This window comes from Emys orbicularis, chromosome 2 (genome assembly GCF_028017835.1).
Source record: "Emys orbicularis isolate rEmyOrb1 chromosome 2, rEmyOrb1.hap1, whole genome shotgun sequence".
Classification (NCBI taxonomy): domain Eukaryota; kingdom Metazoa; phylum Chordata; order Testudines; family Emydidae; genus Emys; species Emys orbicularis.
Window position 1 is genome coordinate 163,997,637 of NC_088684.1, and position 23,942 is coordinate 164,021,578.

At 39.8% G+C, this 23,942-nt stretch overlaps 1 protein-coding gene across 1 annotated transcript in view; it reads left to right on the forward strand.

Moving 5' to 3' along the window:
• Positions 1-23,942, forward strand: part of SEMA5A (semaphorin 5A) — a 505,753-nt gene that overhangs the window by 274,646 nt on the left and 207,165 nt on the right. Inside the window, exon 10 of the mRNA XM_065399065.1 lies at positions 16,025-16,232. Within this exon, the coding sequence (XP_065255137.1) occupies positions 16,025-16,232 (208 nt within the window). The remainder of the gene's footprint in view (positions 1-16,024; positions 16,233-23,942) is intronic.

Sequence of the window (23,942 nt, forward strand, 5' to 3'; positions counted from 1 at the left end):
GCAAAAGAAACAGCTAATTTTTACATGTTTCTGGTAATGTTGATAATGTTGAAACTAAATACTCTTTGGTGTTTAGCCCATTGTACACTTAGCAGGGCACTATATAACTATGTAGACATAACTTATCTCAGGCCTCTTACTAAACTGTTACTAAAAATCATAGCCACTATTATCAAAACCAAGAACAGACTGTACTTTTTTTCCCCAAATTGCCAGAAAACATTCTTTAAATATAAAGATGCTATGAAATGCAGCATTGTGAGAGTAGATGAGTTAGTGGTGAGCAGAAGACACTCATAGTTCACCTGATGGAATAACTGGAGAAGAGAGTCATCTTTACTCTTTTTCTTTCTGGTAACATTTCTCTCTCTTACAGTGGGGGTGACTTTATTTTTGCCTGGACTTTTCCCAAAAGTCTTTAAGCTTTGGAAACTTGGGTTCCAGTCCTCTCTACAAATATTAGAGATTCATAAACCAGCCTCTCACATCCAAATCCCTCTGAAGGTGAGAGCAGAGTTGGATTTAAACCCAGGTGCTTGAAATATCACTAATATTTTGGTTTCTGGAGCAGATCCTGAAGTAGAAATAGCCTATTTCCATTTGTGGCCAAAAGCAGTTCTTGCCAGACGTCTAACATTCCAGCCTAAAGGCTCATGTGAACAACTCAAATTTTCAAGACCCTCAAAATCCCACTTAAACTTTATTTGCATCGAACCTGAGTATCACCTGTGTGTCCCATCTATATCAAACATATTGAGCCCTGTTCTTTGCTATGCTCTGGCTTTTTATGATGCTTCAGTGACACATAGCAGCCATAAACACAATTTAACTGGTGGGTTGTGTAAGTTTGACAGCTTATAATTGCTAAAACAATGCAAAGCAGCTAGAATGTACCAGTGACTCAATCACTAATGACAGTTAGGTAAAGATGACTTGTTGGTGCTTGCAAGTGCTTTCTGTATACTAGAGAAGATGCTTACTCTTTATTTTTAAACCAAGAGATTTTTGGCAGTATCTGTATTCATGTTGAGAGCAACAACTCCGTCACTCTGGATTACATTGATATTTTTCAAAATCTTATTAAACAACTATGACAAACTACTTGTAATTTTTCTTTGACAGAAGATATTCTTCTGCAGTGCATTACAGAAAACTGTTAGAAAACTAATGTTTGAATCTTGAAAAAGCCAGATCTTAAGTTTTTATAGCTATTTCCCTTGATTTTAAAAGAATTTTTTTTTAGCAAAGCCATTTTATTTAGACTATCTAGTGTTTAAAAGTTAGTCTTTTATATTAGTAAAGTAGGATCCACAGCTTGCAACTCTTTTAAGAAAATCACAGCAAAAGTCTTCTACCTGCTGTTTTTCCTGATACTCCATTTGGCAGGGACCTTTATTTTATGGTTGTTTGCCTTAATAACAATGTATTTGTTTTATGTCTGTACTATTGTTAATTTTGCCATTGGTTGATCTTGTTTCTGTCTTTATCATGATAATGAGTTGTAGTAGCAAGGCAACTCCTGTTGGTGGAAGAGACAAGTTTTGAGTTTCACAGAGCTCTTCCTCAGGTCTGGAGAAAGTGACTAGAGTGTGTGAGCTACATATAAGGTGTGACTGGATTAGAAGACCTCTTGAGGGTCCTTCCAGTTCTATGATTCTATGATCATCAGAAGCAAGCTCCCCACAAACCAGGACCCACCATCTCAAAGAATTGATCATAAAATGTGGTATACCTCATCCAGGGCATCAAATACCCACATACTTGTTGTTGGGGCAAAACCAGGTGCTCACTACTCTCTTGAATAAACTCACACAGAAAAATGATAAAAGACAAAAACATCTTATCACATGTAAGTGAATACTTTTCACAAAGTGCTCACTCAATATCTGACCTCTCAGTTCTTGTCCTCATAGGAAACCTGAACAACACCTTCAAAAGTTGAGCCTAGGAACTGAAATTCATAACTTTGCTAGACACTAAACTATGGAGTTAACAGGGACACTGGTTTTATGGTTCATAACAATAATTTGTAACACACCCCACTGCCTGCCAACCTTTAATTGTCCATGTAATTTAAAGTGGTCTCCCACAGCATGTGGGAAATTGTTATGCTTAAGAACTTACCTCCCCTCTCCCCCATATTCAGCTCAGGCATTCTGGTTACTTTCTCCAGATATAAAGAAGAGCTCTGTGAAGCTTGAAAGCTTGTCCCTTACACCGACAGAAGTTGGTTCAATAAAAGATTACTCACCTATCCGGTCTCTCTCAGACCTTGGGACCAACACAGCTACACCAATAGTACAAACAATTTTGGGTTTCATATTGTCTTTCAATGAAAATATAAAACATGGTCAGTTTAGAATTAAAAAGATTAATTTTTGAAATTCCAACTTTGAAAATTTAAACTGGAATTTTAAAATCAAATTCTATCATTTCTGTCCCCAACATCATTGTTGCTTATAAAGTTACTGTAAGTAGAATTCAGAAAGTCTAGCTAAGGCCTGAGGCTCACTGTTTCATGGGCTGTTCAGGTCATACTGTAGTAAAAATTACTCTTGTAAGTGAAGTAAGCATGTATAACTCACATGGGATATGTTGAATATGACAGAACCATTTTTTACACACCTATATTTCCAACTACAGCCAACACTTCAAACTAAGTTCCCAAAGCAGAAGAAAAAAGTGGTAAAATAGAAGAGAATGCTGACTTTAATTATTCACACTCCAGGTGTGGCTTAAGTTACTTTTAAACATTTTTCTTTAATTTGGAAAAGTAAACATTTTCGTTTTAAAAAAGAAACTTTAAAATGATGTCTTACATTCAACACGTACATTCTTTCAAATGCTGCAGTGAATGGGCTCTCATTCTCTGAAAGTCACAGCCAAACTGGGGGAATCGAGAGGTTATTCGAGGACCATTGCCACAGTAGCTATTCCTCAATCCATTCTGCCTATGGATCACACAGACCATTGAGCACGATGAGGGAGCGCACTTAGGCTAGGTCTACACTACCCGCCTGAATCGGCAGGTAGAAATCGACCTCTCGGGGATCGAATTATCGCGTCTCGTCGGGACGCGACAATCGATCCCCGAATCGACGCTCTTACTCCACCAGCGGAGGTGGGAGTAAGCGCTGTCGACGGGAAGCCGCGGAGGTCGATTTTGCCACCGTCCTTACAGCGGGGTAAGTCGGCTGCGATACGTCGAATTCAGCTACGCTATTCGCGTAGCTGAATTTGCGTATCTTAAATCGACCCCCCCCCGTAGTGAAGACCTGCCCTTAGATATGGCTCATGCACCTACATTTGGGGGTATACAGTGAGATATGCTCTCTTTTCCCACACCTTTTATGCTGATTTCAGTCTGTCAGCTGATGCAGGAGAGCATGGCCATGATCTTTTTTCCACTCTCCTCTTTTAAATATGTTGTACCACTGATATTGCTAATATTCCCCTTAGTTTTATACACAGTGAGTGCAAAGGTCAAGACTTTGTGGAGTCTGAGTCTCCTTATGCTTACCCCTTACAAGAAGGGTTCTTATCCACACTCCCCTTATGCACCTAGACAGGACAGTTTACTAACTGCCCTATGTTTTTTGGGTATTTTAACATATCAGATTAGAGAAGGCCAAGTGCAGAAGATTATAAGATCTTTGGGGGAGAGACCATCTTGTTCTGTGTTTTTACAGTGTCTGCTGCAGAGAGGTTCTGGTCCATGACAAGGGATCTTAAGTACTACCACAACACTGTTCTTTTCATAATTTGTTCAGAGGGCTAGATCAAATTCAAAAGCAAATATTTTTCTTAAAGCAATATTCCAATCATAAATCTAAAATTTGATAAATGAGTGCTGGGCCTTCTTACAACTGATCTTTTTCTCTTTATAGGGTATGTTTAATCTCCAGGAATATAATCGTGGCCCATGTGAACACAATGGGAGTTTTGCCATTGATTTCAGTGGGGCCAGAAGTTGACCAAAGGTCTTTACAAACATATGTGAGCCTCCCAAAGTCTAATAATAGAATCATAGAATTGTAGAACTGGAAGGGACCTTGAGAGGTTTTCTAGTCCAGTCCCCTGCACTCATGGCAGGACTATTATCTAGACCATCCCTGAGAGGTGTTTGTTTAACATGCTCTTAAAAATCTCCAATGATGGAGATTCCACAACCGCCCTAGGTAATTTATTCCTAATATTCTCTCCTAACAGAATAATTTTCTCCTGCTAACCAAAGTCATGTTCTCCCCAATGGCTGGATTTCCTATCAATCCCTGCAGTGAGGGAAGACATCTTTGTTTTTATTCTTGCTCAGGAACAGGATGTTAATCAACCACTTTGGACAAGATCTGTACATGTCACCAGATATATAAAAGGAAACACTCTACCTTAAAACCTTGAAGACCATAATACTATCATATTTTGCTTTAATTGTAATATGGTTATATTGTAAAATTAATGTAAATATTACTTCTGACACATGTAAACACTAAATTTCTTTGGAAAAAGTATAGATGCTTTTAAGCAAATTTGACATTCATGCAGTTTTTCCTTTCGAGGGAGCATTTTTCATGTTGAATCAATCTTTCCTTTGTCATTTTACACCTTTTATAAGTACATCTGGAATATTGCTACTAGTGCACTATGAAAACTAGATTATAATGAACTGCAAGATCAAATAATTTGTTAGGAAATATTGCATTTTGGAAACATTCAGAATATACCCGTGGGGAAAAAAAAGCTTAGTGGGTTTTGCTGATGTAGAGGAAGCTATCATCTGCACAAGCAGGGGTCAATGTGCAAAAAGTATATGCACAATTGTAAACCTACACATGCAGACATGTAAGTGGCGAGTAGCCTAAGGACACATTTGGAAATCAGTCCCCAAATGTCTGCTGCTGACCCTTCACATAGTTTTAACTGCAACTATGTTTTTCACTCAAATGTTACTAAAATATATCAGAAGTATGACGTGAACAGGAGCTCCTAGGTCCTCGGCACTTTAGAAAATTAGGCCACTTATTTAGATGTCTGATTATGTACTTAGAAATCTACCTTTAGGCACATGTATTTGGAAAAAGTTGACTTACTTATTTACCAATTTGAATAAAATATGTTGATTTCACAAAATGAGGCCACTCTCTAGGGTCCTGGGCAAAACGGCATTTAAAAAAATGGATACTAGATGAAATGTTTGTTTGTTTGATAAAATGTGGCAGAACTCAAGACTCGTCTGAGATTTTAAGCATTTTCCCCCAAACAGATAGGTAGAGTTTTTTTCCTCTTCTTTAAATAAATAAATGAAGAAATACAGCCTTACAACTGCTTTTTTATGGCTTGTGAAAAACTATTTTTCTCCAAGGAGTCAGTAAGCTTTCACAAACATGAGCTGAAATATAAATGTTTGCCTTCTTTTTCTCTTCAAGAATTTGTAAATGCTTCATTGTGTGCCCCTGTTCCTGGCTGAAATCTTTCAAGAAGTAGGAGTTCTGTTAGTTTGCTTGCAGGCTTATTTCTTGTTGTCTTTTACAAGTTTCAGCCCATGCTTGGTAGTCATTTAAATATTTCTTCCTCTGCAAGCCATCACATTTTAATTTGTGTGGCATTTTCTATTGCTTGTGATGTGTTTTGACTCCATCAGACCACTTTCATCTCAAACTTTGCTTCCTTTTCTTACTTCATCATTCATTTTTTGTTCACTGTAGACTAGGTTGTCTCCAAATTTGCTCTCCACAAACTTGTCTCAAGTTTTCCATTCAATTATTAACAAAATGTCATGTGTCATTATAGACTTACTGGACCCACCATATGCTGTTTCAGCCAGAAGCCTTCTTTGATTTTTCATCATCCTCATTCACAGTACATTAGATATCCACTATACAATTGCTAAATAAGCAAGTCTCTTTATGCAAACATTGTTGTACTACTTACATAGCACTTCAGTGAGTTGGTTCTATCTTGCCAATATGGTTATCTTTTTCTCCTCCCCCACATATCCAGTCATTCTCACCGGAAAACAAAACTGTCAGTTGTCTGGATCCATTCCTGCTTGTCTTGCGTAATCCCAGAATGTGAACATGCTGTTCATCCATATTCTGAAATAACTGTGGGAGCTGCTGACAATATTTGTGATGATGCTAGAATTTTTATTGTATCCATGGAAGGGAAAGTTATGGCTATTTCCTGGCATAGGAAGAGTCACTATGGTTCTGAAGTAAATATTTATGTGAGGAATTGTGACAGAGTGACCCGAAATGTTTCTTTCCCCAGAGAACTTTGAGCAATATTCTAGTTTTGTTCTTCTCCCCTGCCCCCACGCCCACCCATTGCTTTTCTTTTAATTTTAGAATGGACAAGGATGCATGGTTGATCCTGTCCAAATACCTGATATCTGTCTTCCACATTCTATAACTTATACATTTTGAGTTTCTATTTGTCTTATTTGGGTTAAATGCACAGTGCTGCTCTGCATCTGCACCAGGACCTGTTTGTTTTGTTAGGCCCTGTCTCTGCAGGATACATTAGCAGGTTTCTAACTTTAAACAGAGGGAGCAGACTGAGACCCTATTTACACAACTTTTGCCCTGATGGCAAGCAGTGTGAGCTCTTGGTACCATGGGGTTTGCAAAGCCTTTTTTATTGTAGGCTCTTCAGAGCAGAACTGTCTTTACTTTGGGGCACTTCAAAATAATTTTTCTTTGTGGATACATTTCCTTTATATATAATGTAGTTTATTGTCTCAATGATTACTTCTATACTGTCTCATTTACATTCTATAACCAAATTATGTAATAAATAATGATAACAATAATTGTGTGTTACACTAAAAGTCTGCCTACAGGACTGTTAATTATCACTCAAATCACATAAAGCAGTTTTTGGTCAAGAGTAAATTTTCCAGTTGTCATGCAGGATTTTAGCTGTGTGAGTCACTTTAAAATCCCAAAGTCACACAACTATGACCCCATACAACACTTTTTAAACAAATAACGTACTGTCGCATATGTACATGTCAAAGAAATACTGTTTGGTAAGGCATTCACTTTTTCAGTGGCACATTTCAATGTAATTACATATTTTCATGCATCCGACTAAGTGGGCATTCACCCACGAAAGCTTATGCTCCAATACATCTGTTAGTCTTAAAGGTGCCACAGGACTCTCTGTTGCTTTTTACAGATCCAGACTAACACGGCTACCCTCTGATACATATTTTCAATAACTTTAGGGGCAGTTTTTCAAAATTTGGGCCCTAATTGGAGTTGATAAATGCTTGTTTTTACATTTGCACTGGCAACTTAGATAATTGTGCTCAAATGGGGATGAATGCATGCAAAAATTAATAAAGTGCACAGTTAAGGTTACCCAAACAACATCCTCTTCTATCTCATGCACATTGTGTGTAAGATAAAACCTTTTGAGGAAAGACTGAGGAAGGAAGCTTTTATAATATCGTTAAGGAATATGCAACCCATGGTAGATGTCAAATATACTAAATTGTATAGGAGGCTTGTAGAACCACAGAACATGGGCATACAGTCACTGGCTTTGGCTTTGAAAGTAAGTTTCTATAATACTTGATCTCCGACCATTATACAACCCTGGCATGTAAAGTATCTACATTTTGGTATAGCTTTTATGAGGTTCATAGCTAAGTAACCTGCTAAGTATTTGTACATACAAAAGTATATATTTTTGGGAAGACCCACCAAATATGTGTCTTGTATATGATCACTTTTGGTAAAGAGAAGTAAAGGTTTACCATTTTCTTGTCAACAATATATAATCAGGTGTAGTTTATGATGAGAATGTGAAGTCAGGTGCACTAAAGTTTTAAATGCATCGGTATTAGGCAATCATCCCATCAACGGCAGTGAGATAGTTCAGGTAGGTCTCATTAACTTTCAGAGTAGCTCATACAGTGATATGTATTTTTTGAGGATAGGACTAGATCTTGGTTTGTGGTTATTCTGCAGCTGATTATACAGGGGCAGAGTTAAGTTTGTTTAGATGACTTTAATTGCCAGTTTACATACTGACCAATAACACTGGTCTACAATTTTTGAGAAGTCGTCTGCTTCAGAGATAAAATGTGCTATTTATTATGTATTTTGATGTGCTGAATTCAAATATGACAATTAAAACAACTGATTGGCTACTGTTTCTAAGATATTTAAGTTTTTACATTTTATGTCTATGTATATTGTGTAGATAGAGTTTTAATCATAAATTGTAAACCTAGGTCTTTTCATGTGTTTATGGTTGCTTTACATGATAATATTTCACCTGTCCTGTTTATGTAACACTTTAAAAATCGGCAAAAGGGTTATATAAATAAAATTTATTATGAAACAAAAGGCAAAAAACTATTCTGTACATAGTTTAGTCCTATTCAGTGTCTACTCGGCGCTTCTTGGCTTGTCTCTTGTATTCATTAAATGGAGCATCTCTTGTCACTGTCCAGCAATAGTCTGCAAGCATTGATGGGCTCCATTTGCCTTGATAGCGTTTCTCCATTGTTGCAATGTCCTGGTGAAATCGCTCGCCGTGCTCGTCGCTCACTGCTCCGCAGTTCGATGGAAAAAAATCTAGATGAGAGTGCAAAAAATGTATCTTTAGTGACATGTTGCAACCAAGGCTTTTGTATGCCTTGAGGAGGTTTTCCACCAACAACCTGTAGTTGTCTGCCTTGCTGTTTCCGAGAAAATTTATTGCCACTAACTGGAAGGCTTTCCATGCCGTCTTTTCCTTGCCACGCAGTGCATGGTCAAATGCATCATCTCGAAGAAGTTCACGAATCTGAGGACCAACAAAGACACCTTCCTTTATCTTAGCTTCACTTAACCTTGGAAATTTTCCACGGAGGTACTTGAAAGCTGCTTGTGTTTTGTCAATGGCCTTGACAAAGTTCTTCATCAGACCCAGCTTGATGTGTAAGGGTGGTAACAAAATCTTTCTTGATTCAACAAGTGGTGGATGCTGAACACTTTTCCTCCCAGGCTCCAATGACTGTCGGAGTGGCCAATCTTTCTTGATGTAGTGGGAATCTCTTGCACGACTATCCCATTCGCAGAGAAAACAGCAGTACTTTGTGTATCCAGTCTGCAGACCAAGCAAGAGAGCAACAACCTTCAAATTGCCACAAAGCTGCCACTGATGTTGGTCATAGTTTATGCACCTCAAAAGTTGTTTCATGTTGTCATAGGTTTCCTTCATATGGACTGCATGACCAACTGGAATTGATGGCAAAACATTGCCATTATGCGGTAAGACAGCATTAAGATTAGTCTTCGATGAATCAATGAACAGTCTCCACTCATCTGGATCGTGAACGATGTTGAGGGCTGCCATCACACCATCGATGTTGTTGCAGGCTACAAGATCACCTTCCATGAAGAAGAATGGGACAAGATCCTTTTGACGGTCACGGAACATGGAAACCCTAACATCACCTGCCAGGAGATTCCACTGCTGTAGTCTGGAGCCCAACAGCTCTGCCTTACTCTTGGGTAGTTCCAAATCCCCGACAAGGTCATTCAGTTCACCTTGTATTATGAGGTGTGGTTCAGAGGAGGAGGATGGGAGAAAATGTGGGTCCTGTGACATTGATGGTTCAGGACCAGAAGTTTCATCCTCTTCCTCTTCCTCGTCCGACTCAAGTGAGAATGATTCTGGTGCATCAGGAACCGGCAGTCCTTCTCCGTGGGGTACTGGGCGTATAGCTGATGGAATGTTTGGATAATGCACAGTCCACTTTTTCTTCTTTGACACACCTTTCCCAACTGGAGGCACCATGCAGAAGTAACAATTGCTGGTATGATCTGTTGGCTCTCTCCAAATCATTGGCACTGCAAAAGGCATAGATTTCCTTTTCCTGTTCAACCACTGGTGAAGATTTGTTGCACAAGTGTTGCAGCATATGTGTGGGGCCCACCTCTTGTCCTGATCTCCAGTTTGGCAGCCAAAATAAAGGTGATAGGCTTTCTTAACCATAGTGGTTATACTGCGCTTTTGTGATGCAAAAGTCACTTCACCACAAACATAGCAGAAGTTATCTGCACTGTTCACACAAGTACGAGGCATCTCTGTTCACTTTGGCTAAACAGAAATGTGTCCCTTTGCAAAATCAAACACTGACAAATAAGAGAGCACGACACTGTATGATTTCTAGAGCTGATATAGGGCAATTTGTTCAGCAGAGTGATGTAAGCTTTGTTATGATTGCATCATCCATGACTTCTAGGAATAACATGATGCAATTCATATCATGTATGACGCAATACCAGCTTCAGATTGCATCATTCATTGTTTTGCCTAAAAAGCAAGTACTGTCGAAACCCAGTCATAGATTTATTCATAGATCCAGTCAAAGATGTATTTTAGTCATTTCTCGTTTAAATTGAGATCCCTTCCCTTTATAACTCACTTATCCTCCGCCATTCCCAAGTCAAGGGTCTTATATACTGACCCAATAGCATATCTTGAAAACTAGAGCCAATCAACAATTTTAAGCATCATTTTCGTTCTCAGTGACCCAGAATTAGTAAAGTTTGACTACATTTATTTCAGAAGCATTTTGGCTGTAGAGCAGTGTAATTTTAGTGGAGTTATTTCTGGATTACACTAACCTAAAGGAGATTAATTGAGTCTATGAGTTTGCACAGATATATACGCATCTACATGTGTATAGATCAGTGGTGTCATATATATATATATATATATATATATATATATATATATATATATATATATATATAGTCTGTGGGCTATGTGTGACCCACAGAACAAGTTCAAATTTTGCAGAATCTAAGATATCATCTAAAAGAAAAGTAAGTTTGTAGACCTCATGAATGTGAAGAAGACTTTCCAGATGTGAATCAAACATAAACCGATGCAGTATTGTCTACCTGCATCTGCAGAATCCCTGAAAAAAATGGCTGTGAGATGTGGGAAGTCCTCTGTCCTTTTTTAATCTCATTCCTGATCCCATTTCAGTGTCAACAGGAACTGTGTAATAGCTGATCATTTTAAAAGATATAATGGGGAAGGGTTGGGAGTGAAGACCATGGAGATATGGGAATTGGAAGATACTGCAGGAAAAGAAAGGCAGAGGAAAGAACAAAGAATATACACAAAGACAAGAAAAAGGGGCAAAAAACAGAGAAAGCAGAATGGTGTGGGGGAGGCACTAGTAACAGTGGTCTAAAGGTGAGCATATTTTCCATGGATTGGAGTAATATGCAGTCCTAAATTTATAGCCCAGGCCATGGAGCATAATTAATAATGGAATTCTGGCTTTTTCATCGAATGAGTTTGATATCCTTGATTTATATAGACACATGCAGTAGCTTTTGTTTTCTCTTTAAGTTTCATGTAATTCATATCACACACTGAAATTAATAGTGGTATCTAGAAAGTAGCTCAATAATCTTTATTTATGACACAGTCCAACCTTATCATTCTTACTCTGTTGTTACCATAACATTCTACTGCTCTTTTCGTACAGAAAAAAGAAACAAAATCCTAAACAAACAAAACATTCCTTTTTCTTCTGCTGTCCAAACGCCACTTCACATCCAAAGCACTCTTACTTTGTCTAATCTAGAATCTACTTTAATGTTTGGGTTGGTGTGTGGGTAGAGACAGAGAGGTACATATTGTATGTGTGTACAAGTTAATTATATATATTATACCAAAACACATCCGTGTAGACAATCTGCTATTTGCTTAGTTGAAGAAATGCAGTTTTCATAGTAGGTATAAATATCCTCCCAATTCTTTTCTTCCTCCCAGTTTATTCTTCTGATGTTGGCTTCACATCCCATTTCCAGCAGGGATGATGGACCACAGTATAATTTCAAGCTTATCCACAAAGCAACTCAGCTAATGACTTTTTTTTTTTTTGCGGTAGTTCAAACAGCGTGCGCTGACCTTGAAACTTGATGCGACTGCAGTTAAGATTCTGGATCCAGTCACCAGTACTCGGAACAGTCTTTTACTGTCATGCCTTCTGCCTACTGTGCTGCTTCACACTCACCTGTAATGCAGAATCACAGTCTGCTAAAGGTTTAATTAATTTTAGATGTAATTATACTTTAGGTGGATTGAGAGAAAGGGACAGTCAATTGCAATTTGACTGGTTATATTTGGGAGGGGAGGGGGTAAAATTATAATAAAAATAAAAATTGTAGTTCAGAAGGTAGTTTTAAACAAATATTCTTTTCTACAGTAAATCCTTCCAAATATATTTATTCCAAGAAAGAAGAGAGATACAGAGAATGGTGTTAAATGATTTTATTTTCTGTGAAATGCAAGTGTAATCTGAAGGCCTAAGCAAGATGTATTCAGAGGTCATGACTCTGACCATGCAAGTGTAACCCATGTGCCTAATAGGGAAATATTTCTTTAAGAGACCCATTGTGGGGAGGTAGGAGTGAGCTGTGTCTGGGTCACTGTTGCTAGGCAGATTAAGCACGCCACATCCAGATGCTTCTGGAATTGGGTGTGGTAGTTTTGGGTATGCTCCAGTAGGTTCCCTGTTGCTAGGGTCAGACTCCATGAGGGCAAGCAGGCAGGGCAGCTGCTTTGCCGTAGGCCAGGTGCCCTGTGTGAGTTGGGAAGCTGAGCCCAGGCGCAGAAAGCAGGCTGTTGTCCCTAACTGTGAAGCGTTTTGCAGCAGGTTAATGATATTGTTAAGCCTCTAACAGGGAAGCATGGGCAATGCTGATTATAACAAGGGGAAACTGGGAGGGAAAAATAACTTCTATTTTAATTGTATGCTTTGAATGTTGTTCTGATTTTAGCCAAACTGTTCTAGTTAAATTGTCTCAACTAGTCTGATTCACCAACTTTTCTTTAAATGCAGTAATGGGGAAAGAGTCATTTCTGTTTTGCTATTGTCAGTTTTGTATTTTCTTGTAACAGGGTTGTCTTTAAATCTATACACTTAACCGAGTGGTTGGTTGATCAGTTAGCTGACTGGCTAGCAGTGATTTCAGCAGAGGAAGAGTCTGCATGGATTCCAACGGAAGATTCCTACAAGCAAATGGAGCAGGGGCAGGCAAACTTTTTGGCCTGAGGGCCGCACTGGGTTTTGTAAATTGTATGGAGGGCCGGTTAGGGCAGGGGGTTGTGGCCCGTCCCTAGGGTTACCATATCTGAACTTTCAAAAAAGAGGACACTCCATTGGGGGGTAGCCCCGCCCCCTAGCCACTCCCTCCCACTTCCCACCCCCTGACAGCCCCCCCAGAACCCCCGACCCATCTAACCCCCCCGCTCCCTGTCCCTGACTGTCCCAACCCCTCTTCACACCCCTGCCCCCCCCCGAACTCCCAACCCATCCAACCCCCCCCCCCCCCGCTCCCTGTCCCCTGACAGCCCCCCTTCTCCAACTCCCCGACCCCCTTACTGTGCCGCTCGGCTTAGAGCGGGTGTCTGGCTCCGCACCCCAAGGAGCGCCCCGCCCCGCCCGAGCGCTGCCGAGCGGCGTGCTGAGGCTGTGGAGGAGGGGGAAGCGGGGGAGGGGCTCTGGCCGCTGTTGCCAGCCCTGCCGCCACGTTCCCTCACAGGCGCACAGCCCCGCCCCCCTGCACTGCCGGGCGGCGTGCTAAGGCTGCAGGGGATGGGGGGAGCCGGGAAGGGGCTTTGGCTGCCGAGGCCCCAATGCGAGCGGCGCTCGGCCACCCTGTCAGCTGCTTTTCAGTCGATAAATAGCTGACCGGGGGGAAATCCCGGATATTTTTAGATTTTTAGAAATCCCCCCGGATGGCTATTTAAAGAGCGAAAAACCGGACATGTCCGGGGAAATCCGGACGTATGGTAGCCCTACCGTCCCCCACCTCCTATCTGCCCCCCCCCCGGGACCCCTGCCCCATCCAACCCCTCCTCTCATTCCTGACTGCCCCCCGGAACCCCTGCCCCCATTCAACCCCCTAGTCCCTCCCCGACCCCTATCCTCACCCCCGCCCCCTGACCACCACCCTGAACTCCTCTGCCCTCTATCCAACCCCCCCTGCTCTGTGCCCCCTTACCGCGCTGCCTGGAGCACTGGTGCCTGGCAGCGCTACAGCCGCGCCGCCCGGCTAGTGCCGGGCTATGCTGCCGCTGCAGCCGCCACCACGCAGCTCAGAGCACCAGGTCAGGCCTGGCTCTGCAGCTGCGCTGCCCCAGGAGCTCACAGTCCTGCCGCCCAGAGCATTGCACTGTCAGAACGAGCCAGCTGAGGCTGCGGGGTAGGAGGGACAGCAGGGGAGTGGCCGGGGGCTAGCCTCCTGGGCCAGGACCTCAGGCGCTGGGCAGGACGGTCCCGCGGGCCGGATGTGGCCCACCGGTCGTAGTTTGCCCACCTCTGAATTGGAGGGAAGATGTTGTTTTAGACTCCGCAGATTGTATAGATTTGGTGATCAAAGCCTCTAACTGAGACTTATGTGAACTAAGTTTTTGGGGACTTTCAGTTTCTTATCACTGTATTTCTGTGGGGATTGAACTGTTAAGATTTTAATTTTTCTTTATTTGTGTTTATGTATAACTGTGAAGGTAATGTCTGTGGATTATAAAATAGCCATGTCATGCTGTAAAAATTAGATTATTATTTGTTTCTTTATCATAAGATTTTATAACGTTATTTCATTAAATTCATTTATTTAGTTCCTTTTGGGACTTGACTGTGGGGAGGTTGACCCTGTGCAATCCTTGCTGAAAATCCTTAGAAACTGAACTCAGGGTCTCCAGCTACTTTCTATGGGAGGAGTTGTTTTTTTTTTTTTAAGGCACTGGAGACGGGAAATGAAGTGAACTCTAGCCCACTCAAAGGTTACACAAGTTTTTACTTCCATGAGCATTCCTCATTCACATAGGTTGCCCCATTTGCCTGAAAAGGGCAACTTGTATGGATAAGGATTATTTGTGTAAGTAAGGGTTTGCATGACTGAACCCTTAATGTTCACCATTTGCAGCACACACAGAATCACATACACCTCTACCTCGATATAACGCTATCTTCGGGAGCCAAAAAATCTTACCGTGTCATAGGTGAAACCGCGTTATATTGAACTTACTTTGATCCACCGGAGTGCGCAGCCCCCCCCCCCCGGAGCACTGCTTTACCGCATTATATCCGAATTCGTGTTATATCGGGTCACGTTATATCGAGGTAGCGGTGTAGTACTCTCTTTCGGCCAGACCCTTGTCTGGTGTTTACACCAGATGAGAATTTGGTCCTTTGTTTTCATATTAAATATTTTTAAATGTTAATTATATTCAGAAATCTCATAAATGGTCTGGCATCGAATTGGCGTAATTAACAGTTTTTGCTCAGAAGTGACCAAACGGAAGGTAGCATGCAGAGTGAATCCCTGTATTTCTCAGTCAGAGGAAAGGTGATTACTTTCTCTAAAAAGGATCAAAATGATTAGACAATCTGTATGAAGCACTTGTACTTTGTAGTGTCATACACCCTTACCAAGTAAACAAATATACAGCTCTTCATACTTTGTGCACTTCCTTAAAGAGATTAATAATAGCTATTCTATTTGTTCATAGTCTGTAGGTAAATTCATTCATTTACAAAAGCAGATCAAGCGAGGCAACAGTGTACTTTATTAATTTTTGTTGAGTCCTTTAAAAATAGGTATACGGTAGTCTTGTAAATTAGAAATGATGGGACTGTCTATACACTCTCTGGTCATAGTTCTTGCTATAAATGGATTCTGCAGATGTGTGCCCATAATAGCTGAGCTTTGAATGTGGATCTTCCAGTATCCACTGTTTTAAGGTATTTGTCTGATGCTCCTAAACTGTTTGCCATTGTTTGTTTTATAAAATATTTATAGTTGTTCAGTTTCCTTTCACTTGTATAGTGTGCAGTTTACACTAATAGAAAAACCAGCTGAATCCTCCAAATTAAATGGCCTCTTACAAAACCTCCCAATGTGTGAGAAGAATAGTTTCTGTGACTGCTGAGTGGCATTGAGTAGGTAGTGTTCCCTATATGATTTCCAGTTTGTAATTTTCCCCTTTGCCTTTACAGACTATGGCACTATTAAGAAAGTACTCGCTCCAATGAATCAGACTTCAAGCAGCTGCTTACTTGAAGAAATTGAGCTCTTTCCACGGAGGCAGAAAGAACTTATCAGGAGCCTGCAGATTCTGCATAGCCAGAGTGTTCTCTTTGTGGGGCTTCAGGAACATGTAGTAAAGATTCCCCTGAAGAGGTGTCTGTTTTACAAAACACACAGGTACAAAAGATCAGCTGGCTTTATCTGTTTGAAGAGAAGCACATAATGAAAGGGTTTCATGGAAGGAAAAGGGAGATTTGTAGGAATCAAAATTAACATATGTTTATAACTATGGATCTAAACCTCTTGTTTACATTGCTTAAAAGAGTACTGTTGGGGTACTTTTTGATATTAACTAATTTGTTATGATTAGAAGAAACTCCCAAGAGATAGTGATGTTTTAATGTTAAGGTATGTTATTTGAACTGTATGAATTAATCAATAAGAAATTACTTTATTGCAAATAAGTCTCCAATATCATGTGGCATAGAAAATGGTATTTGAAGATCTAGCAGAGGTAGCCACCCTGGGATGGAAGCCAAATGTATCTGAATGCAGTAATTCATCACTTATGTTTCTTCACTGTCTGAAAAGGAGTGACGTCTCCCCTTTTCCCCCTAAAATATATTATAAAATTATGTTGCCAAAATGTAGTTTAGTAAATATGCTTCACGGTCACATGGTGGTTTGGTTAGCATTTGATTTTGTGTTTTTAATTCATAAAATTCAGGGACAACTTTAAGATAATGGTAGGTCTTTTTCTTCCTTTAAACTCCACTGTAATGCATCAAATTGAATGTCTCTGGGGATTCAGAAATAAAGTTTGAGAACAACAATGAGTTAAGGAAATCGTTGTGTAGGTACTTTGCTGTGTTGGAAAAACGTAATATGTTAACTACAACTGTGACAGTGACTGAATAGCTGAGTACTTCTCTTGTTACAAAAAAAGGAAATTAAATACTTAAAAATTGTCACCTACATTCAGACAAAATCTTATAACAAAGAGATTCATTTTTCAATGTGCAACTCTTTCCATATGTCACCCCATGGTGCTTCTCTCTTCTGGCACATGTGCTGTTGACAGAAATGCTTTGGCATGGGAACTAGACCATAGCTGGATGCAGTGTGTCAGATCTTCAGCTGATGTAAGACAGCATAGAGCCATTTACTTCAATAGAGCTATGCTGATTTACATCAGCTGAGGATGGAGAAACAACTTCTTGATTTAGCCAGTTGAAGCTAGAATATTATTGTTATTGTATCAGAGGGGTAGCCGTGTTAGTCTGAATCTGTAAAAAGCAACAGAGGGTCCTGTGGCACCTTTAAGACTAACAGAAGTATTGGGAGCATAAGCTTTCGTGGGTAAGAACCTCACTTCTTCACTTGCATCTGAAGAAGTGAGGTTCTTACCCACGAAAGCTTATGCTCCCAATACTTCTGTTAGTCTTAAAGGTGCCACAGGACCCTCTATTGTTATTGTAGTTGTTTTTATTTTGTATTCTGCTGTTGCTTGAATGAGGGTTCCACACATCTGGAAAAGGAAAATGTCCATTAATATAGCCTCATGCTTCTTCTGTTCACTTGACTGCTGAACCATCATCACAGCATTCTCCCTCTGTTAAAGAGATTTGAAAATATATTCTTCAAGATCCCTGTTTATTTCAGACAGAGAGAGAAGTGTTGTTATGGAGTGACTGGTACCCTGACTTGTGTCAGAGGCCATGTGTATCCCCTGCTTTTATTCTCCATCACACCCACCCACATCCTCTTTAACTGTTATGTTTAAGCATTAGAACATAAGAACGGCCATACTGTGTCACACCAAAGGTCCATCTAGCCCAGTATCCTGTCCAACAGTGGCCAATGCCAGATGCCTCAGAGGGAATGAACAGAAAAGGTAATCATCATGTGATCCATCCCCTGTCACCGATTCCCAGCTTCTGGCAAACAGAGGCTAGGGACACCATCCCAGCCCATCCTGGCTTATAGCCATTGATGGACCTATCCTCCATGAATTTATCTAGTTCTTTTTTGAACCCTGTTATAGTCTTGGCCTTCACAACATCTGCTGACAACAAGTTCCACAGGTTGACTGTACATTGTGTGAAGAAATATTTCCTTTTGTTTATTTTAAATCTGCTGCCTATTAATTTCATTTGGTGATCCCTGGTTTTTGTGTTATGAGACAGAATAAATAACACTTCCTTATTTACTTTCTCCCCACCTGTCATGATTTTATAGACCTCTATCATATCCCCCCTTAGTAGTCTCTTTCCCAAGCTGAAAAGTCCCAGTCTTATTAATCTCTCCTCATATGGAAGTCGTTCCATACCCCTAATAATTCGTGTTGCCCTTTTCTGAACCTTTTCCAATTCCAATATATCTTTTTTTGAGTTGGGGCGACCACATCTGCATGCAGTATTCAAGATATGGGTGTACCATGGATTTATATAGAGGCAATATGATATTTTCTGTCTTATTATTTATCCCTTTCTTAATGATTCCCAACATTCTGTTAGCTTTATTGACTGCTGCTGCACATTGAGTGGATGTTTTCAGAGATCTATCCACAATGACTCCAAGATCTCTTTCTTGATTGGTAACAGCTAATTTAGACCCCATCATTTTATTGTATGGATGGGATTATGTTTTCCAATGTGCATTACTTCGCATTTATCAACAGCAATTGATAAATGCGAAGTAAAATTTCATCTGCCATTTTGTTGCCCAGTCACCCAGTTTTGTGAGATCCCTCTTCACAGTCTGCTTTGGACTTAACCATCTTGAGTAGTTTTGTATCATCTGCAAATTTTGCCACCTCACTGTTTACCCCTTTTTCCAGATCATTTAGTGCCCAAGCAGTCTGCGTGCATGAAAATTGCAGTATCATTACTGTGCTATGAGCAGAGATTTACAGAGGTGTATGGATTAAATCACAAACCAAAACAGATGTCACAAATTTGGCTGCGGTACTGGACTCCATGACTTACAGCAAAATTCTTGGATTTGGTACCTCAAATACCATCACATTACCTTACTCTCCCTTTTCTCCTATTTTCTCTCTGCTACAGCTGTTCATTGCACATAGCTTCATATTGTACTCTTGTATTCAACAATATTCTTTTTTTCTTATAAAATAAACTACCTCGTTCTGTAGTAAATGTCCAAAACATTACAGTTTAGAATAGTTACTACTTACCATTATATAATATAATCAGTAATGTGCTTTAAGACAATAGTAGACACTATTCTTGTATTTTTATAAGGGCTTGTCTTCACTTGGAAATTCATCAAAATTGTGATTCTGCAATAATTATTCCAGAATAGTTATCTTGGTATAAAATCTCATGCGGACATTCTTATTCTAGAACAAGAGTGTCCAGGGGCTTATACTAAAATAACTAAATACTTATTTTGATAAATTTTCAACTATAGACAAGCCCTAAGACTGGTAGGAAGACTGGATGTTGAGCACTGTTTTCCAATGTTATACTATACCATTGTAAGATAGCTGCTAGATATACTGAGGACAGTATTGACTTCAGTGGAGCTATGACAATTTATACTAGCTGAAGATCTGCTCTATTGAAGGAAAGAATGTTATTAGTCTTAGGTTGATTTTACAGAGAAAGGAATGAACTAAAACTATGGGGGGAGGGGTCTGAATTCACCTATATTTTGGATCCTGTCCCAAAGTTTCAAGGTCCTTTCCGAATGATTTGTTGTCCTACCTGATCCCAGCAGCTTCAGTCATGTACTCTTCTGCTCCTCTGCCCAGCTGCCAGTCTTCTCCTCAGACTCCCTTACTACCAGGCCCAAACTGTCAGGCAGAGGCAAACTGCAATTATCTTCTGCTCGGCCTAAAATATTCTACCATACCTCTTCCATATATCTAGATTGTTTGTGTATGAAATAGACATGTATGTATTCTGCTCTATACAAATGGCTGTGGTAAACAAAGAAGAATTCTGATAAACTGATAGAATTTTAAGGGCTGCTCAGAAGATATTTATTGCAATAGCCTCTTGGGGACAGAAATATGTTTTTTCCCCTTAGCATGGCAAAATGTTATGTGAAACAGATGATCTCAACTACATATGTTTGGTTCAGAGTACTATGGTAGTGTATTATTTTAAACAAAAAGTGATTTGAAAAAGAAGAAAATAAAATAGCCATGTGGTTTTCGTAAATTCAGATCTATGATGTGGTTAGCTTATTTGCTTTAAGTTGTACAAGGAAATGGGATTTTTTTTTAAAGTGCCCCTAAATTGTAGAGCTTGAAATACAGCTAAAACATCTTTAGATCAGCCCATTTTCCATTAGTTCCTTTCACTAATCATTTGATGTTTGGCAATTGTGTTTTCTAAAATAAAGTTTTGAGAATCATCTGAAATCAGAGGTTAAAAAGACTGTACGGAGGGAAAAAATCTGTAAGAATACTCTTTTTAACCTTGTTCCCAAAGTTTTAAAATGTTTTACATTCCATACACCAATGCTGATTTAAGCAGCCCAGAAGGTGTAGAGTGAATGCTTCTCAGTTTCCCTTGCTTTGCAGAAAATGCCAGTTGTATTGTCGTCAAAATTATTTACAAAAGGTTTGAGCTTCTGTGGACTTCTTTTGGGAAAACTTATTTTCCGAAAGTCTTGCAGCAAAATAGTTTTGAGCATACAGCTGACAAAGCATGTCATGGTCTAAAATCTACTGTAGATCTAAATGGATGAGAATTATGGTAGTCTTGGTTCTAACTATGGCTACGATTCTCAAAAGTGGTTGTAGATGCTCTAATTTTGGGTGCCCAACTTGAAACATCCTAATAGCTCAAAGGGTTTCCAATGACACCCAAAATCACTCATCACTTTTTAAAGTATTGGCCTATGATTTTTATAATTAAATGCCTTGCATTCAAAATAGTGATTCTAAATTAACTTGAAAATATTGTTGCAACAAATATTAAAATCACTGCTTGCTGAAGGATGATGAATGTTTTGTAGTATATCTGCTTTCATGTTAGCGTCTGCTAAAGATGTGCATGTCCACTGATCACATGTAGCCTGCTTTATGTCTTTGAAATGAAACTGTGACAAAGTTGTTGCATAAGGAAATGAAGCATTTCCTGAAGTAATTTAATTTGTATTTACAAAATAGAACTAGTTCAAATTAATTGCAGTATTCATTTATCCAGTGTCACAGAATTGTTTAAAACAAATGTAATTAAGTTCTGTGTCTCTTTGTCAAATTTCAGTTTTATGTAGTCTGGCTCTCTCAACAAGAAAACATCAAGCCTCCAGTCCACACTTGCTATCAATATTTCTCTCTGTGGATCTCTCCTTATCTGCTTATTTGTAGATCTATACAGGAGAACCTTCAGTCAAAATCTACATATTTGACAAGCACATTATACGCACCCAGTGTGGTGTCTGGGTGTCAGTGTTTGTTCCTAGAAAAGAAGAAATTTTAAAACTAGCATGTTTTGTTTCATTATCAGACCTGTGGCATCTGACAGGTTCTGATGTTCTCACTGAGCAACACACAGTTCATTCTAAGTCATTTTCTCCTAATGCCTAGTGCAGGGGTTGCTAACCTGTGGCTCCGGAGCCACATGTGGCTCTTCAGAAGTTAATATGCGGCTCCTTGTATAGGCACCGACTCCGGAGCTGGAGCTACAGGCGCCAACTTTCCAATGTGCTGAGGGGTGCTCACTGCTCAAGCCTGGCTCTGCCACAGGCCCTGCCCCCACTCCGCCCCCTCCCCTGAGCCTGCGGTGCCCTTGCTCCCCCCTTCCCCCCGAGCTTCCTGCACGCCAGGGAACAGCTGATCGGGAGGTGCTGGGGGTGTGGGAGCTGATAGGAGGCTGCTGATGTATTACTGTGGCTCTTTGGCAATGTACACTGGTAAATTCTGGCTCCTTCACAGGCTTAGGTTGGCCACTCCTGGCCTAGTGTCACAACCATTTGTATGATGTGTCTGATGTGGGTTCTCTGGTTTAATGCTTAACATGTATAATTTGGATGCAGACTTTATTTGGCAATTTTGTTAGTAGTAGCAGTCAGGTACAATGAATTGATTCAGTCAGTTAATTAATGAATCCCCATCATCATGGGATCTAACGGAGATGAATTTGTGATCATTTTTACCAATGAGAATCAAGGAGAGAACCAAGGGAGGTTTGGCAGGCAGTTATTCTGTCCCTCATGATATCATATTTAAAAGTTAAGTTTGCAGGAGAGATGGATATGTAGTTGTAAAATAAAAAGTAAACACTAAGAAAAGTAAAATGATTATACTGTATGGTTTAGATATGGTCAGTTCTGTGCCTTGCTCCTTTTCTCAACTCAGAAATGTGACCTGAGCAAACATCTGGGGTGATGTTTTCTCCTAAAGACATGTAGAGATGAACTTTTAAAAGTATCCCCTAACTTTAGATAGGTTAGCTTTTGGGTGCTGGTCTTTGAAAACCAGACCAGCAGTGTCTCAAGGAGGGCTAGCCGAAAAACAAGAATTCAATTTTGTGAAAAAATTTAAAGGGTTTGCATTTTGTTTTCATTCTGCATCGGAATGAAACCAGGACTTGCAAAAATTTTCACAGAGTAAGTGTCTGCCTGGCGATTAGGGCATTCTCCTATGTGGGAGACCCAGGTTCACATCCCTGCTCTGCTTGATTTGGAGCATAGGCTTGAACTCAGGTCTTTGATATCCCAAGTGAATGCTCTATCCACTGGGCTATTGGCTATCCTGCATTGTGTCTTTTTCAGTGTGACTAGAAATTTCATCCTGAAGCTGAGGAAAATTGAATCAATATGATACATTTCCACACAAAAATGGAATGGTCAAGAAGACTGAAAGACAAGATCTTTTTCACCACTGGTGATCTTGACCATTTAACTCTTTCTGCTGACTTAGCCATACATATATGTGACCATTATGATGTTAACTTGTCCATTAAGAACAGAACTGAGATCATCAATTTATTTCAGAGACCAAATACTCCTTACTGCCAAGTTGGGGCAAAACTGAACCAGTCTGCCAGAGATAAAAGACTTTGTGTTACATTACAAAACACTGTGCCGCCCAGATGCTCCTTATGGATCAGGGCAGAGGCATATTAACAGATCAATATGGGGAAATGTGCACTGCTGTATCTGCTCTTTGGATGAAGGACTACAGTCCATAAGGATATATGTTTGGTATGTACCACAAACAGTAAATTCATTCAGGGCAGAATCCTGGCCCCATTGAAGTGAATTGTAAAAGTCTCTTAAGTCAGTGGGACAGGATTTGGTCTTTAATGTTAAGATAAAAACAAGAAACACCCACTCTATAGCTCTGTTTGTATATGTGTAATGTATTCTTTTTTTAAGGCTAAAATTGAATGCTTCCTTATGCATTTTGCTCTGCAGCACTGGTCATTTCTGCCTTTCTTTCTGAATACATCACAGACCTCAGGTATTGTTGAAGTAGAGCAGTTTTGTTAGGCTGTTCAGAGCTAATTAGAAAATAGCCAGGGAAATTAAACCACTTTAAAATTGATTTGTTTGTTATTTTTACTAATCAATAACAAATCAGTGTTTAAACTTTGGGTGGTTGTCAGTAGATGTACTGGGCATCAGAGCTAGTGAATGACTTACAAAAAGGATACTCAACCAGCCATCATTTACTTTTGCTAATTAAATGGAAAAGCAAGGAAGCAGGTATGGAAATTTGAAGCAAGCACTAGAAGTCCAGCATTACAGTACATTTTGCAGAGATGCTAGAGCCATAGTTTAGTCACCTCAGTAGACTAGGAGTAGTGCTTTGTAATGAACTGATTTGTGATCAGTTCTGTTGGTCTTGGACTTCCTTTGTGATTTTTGTCTCTCTGAGGATTCAAAGAGAAGAAACGGCAAGGGAAG